The following is a 2,144-nucleotide window of genomic DNA, read 5'->3' on the forward strand; positions in this document are numbered from 1 at the left end:
ATGTTCCTTTAAATACAGTAGATTCCTGTAGTACCTGATAATTAGTGTTAAATGGGGTAGAATCATATATATTTAGCTGAGGATGAAGTTGAAAGAGGAAACACTCAGAACTTCCAATAAAATTGGGACCTAAAACAATAAGTTAATTTGATCAAGTCTCCTAATCCCAATTTTTAAACGGTTTACCCAAAAATTAACCCCCCCCCCCCCCCCACCTCTCTCATCTCACAAAAAAAGGTTTTTCAAATAAAAATGATAATTCGCCATATTTTTACCTTTTTTACTGGGTTTCCTTCTGCTGGTTCACTGAAAAAATAGATTCATATAATACAACATTTTAAATCATCAATATGATATAATATATTCGTATTCAAAACTTCAAAAAAAAATGAATAAAAACTCAATTAACTTCTATATTAAAAGTATAACAACAAACTTCAAAGCCCAGATCTTTCAGGAAAAATTAAGTAGATTCTCTGTTTCCTGTTTTATAAAATAGTATGGTAACACATTCTATTATTTCTGTATCGATGTAAAAAAAAGAATGAAATTACGTTTTTGAAAACATTGGATTGAGGACTGCAGTTGTATTCTGGTCAGGAGTAGATGTTGCAGTTGTGTTCTGGTCAGGTGTAGATCCTGGGTTGGTTGACAATGATTCTTGACCAGGTTCTACTTTAGCCTAAACACAAAATAATTAGATCAAGACTGTTATGAAAAAAGGGACTATCAATGTAAATTTGAGCGAACATATGTTAAAATGCCATAAACGATTCACTGAAAATTCAGTTTTTTAAATGCCATAGACGATTCTAGAATTAAAGATGCAAGCTCTGTTTTCAGTTTTAAACAAAGAAATGATAAATACTTCTTTCAAACTTAACCAAAAATTGTATAATTTGTATGTTTTTAATTTATAATGACGATAGTAACTGTCTTTATATGCTAATGTAAATTAGATAAATATGGCAAAAAAAGAAAAAAATCTATGTCAAAAAAATTTTAAAAAATTACAAAAAATGTCAAAGAATGAATAAAAAAGACAAGAGAAAAAGATAAAATATAAAATTTTAAAAAAAAATTAAAGAATTTAATCAATATAACAAAAAATGAAAAATGCGATCCCATCAAAAAAACAAAGAACCCATCTTTTATCTTATTCATACGTTTATGCATTAAATCTGCCATATTTTTACTATCACAAGAATCACAAAAAACTACACTAAACTAAAGTCACCTTTCAACTTTGACCGGCCAGGTATGGTATATTTATCTCAAAAAAGAGGCGGCGACAGCAGCCAGATTAAATGGAAAGCGAGAAAAATTGCAAACCTAAATCTAGGACTGGGCACATTCGAACTTATTTCGATCTCTTCGTTTTGACGGTGAGATAAATAAGCAAAAATTAATGGCAATAAATGATAATAGAATAAACCTAACGGACAGGATCATCAAGAAGCCATTCGTTTCAGTTTATAACTGAACTTGAAAACGGGTTTTTTTCAGTAGTTAATAAGTTTCCCTTTGTTAAAGATCTCGATTAATTTGTGGCTTTACCGGTAGATTTAACCATTATTCATTCACGGACTTTACCGTTAACGATTGGTTAGTTCGTTAACGAAAGTTAATCTTTTAACTAATGATAGGTTTCAAATTTACATTTCAGAAAATATACAAGTTGTCAATAAAAAACATCACGTTAGAAAGTAACTATGTCGTCAGTGCTATTTAAATATTTTAAAAAATTTCAATTAGTTCGATTTGAAAATTAACGGGTTTTCTGTACTTTAACGGAACTTTTCCGTAAATTTTTAACACAAAAACTGCCGTTCTCTAACGGAATGTTGACCAGTCCTATGAACCACTTCTCTCGAACCGGTTTATAATAAAAGAGAAATGGTTTAACTTGTCTACACATAATTCAACTACTTCACGCTATTCATTAAATTTGGTCCAATGACTTATCAAGAAAGAAGTTCGGTATATTCCTAGAGAACGATTTTTTAAACCCCCCCCCCTCCTATCAATTTTGTACATGGGTCTGACAGGAAGTGTCTTAACTTGACCTAACCCGTGGCCGCAGCGCTCAGCCCCCTAGCCCATCCTAGCCGCAGCGCTCGGCCCAGAAAGTGTCTTAACCTAAC

The 2,144-nt window shown here is 31.6% G+C and overlaps 1 protein-coding gene across 1 annotated transcript in view; it reads right to left on the bottom strand.

Moving 5' to 3' along the window:
* Nucleotides 1–2,144, bottom strand: part of LOC111698282 (uncharacterized) — a gene marked incomplete in the record, with an annotated part of 5,124 nt that overhangs the window by 2,515 nt on the left and 465 nt on the right. The window contains 2 exon segments of the mRNA XM_023468569.1: nt 276–306; nt 555–682. Of these exon segments, the coding sequence (XP_023324337.1) occupies nt 276–306; nt 555–682 (159 nt within the window).

This window comes from Eurytemora carolleeae, unplaced genomic scaffold (assembly GCF_000591075.1).
Source record: "Eurytemora carolleeae unplaced genomic scaffold, Eaff_2.0 scaffold180, whole genome shotgun sequence".
In the NCBI taxonomy this organism is placed as follows: domain Eukaryota; kingdom Metazoa; phylum Arthropoda; class Copepoda; order Calanoida; family Temoridae; genus Eurytemora; species Eurytemora carolleeae.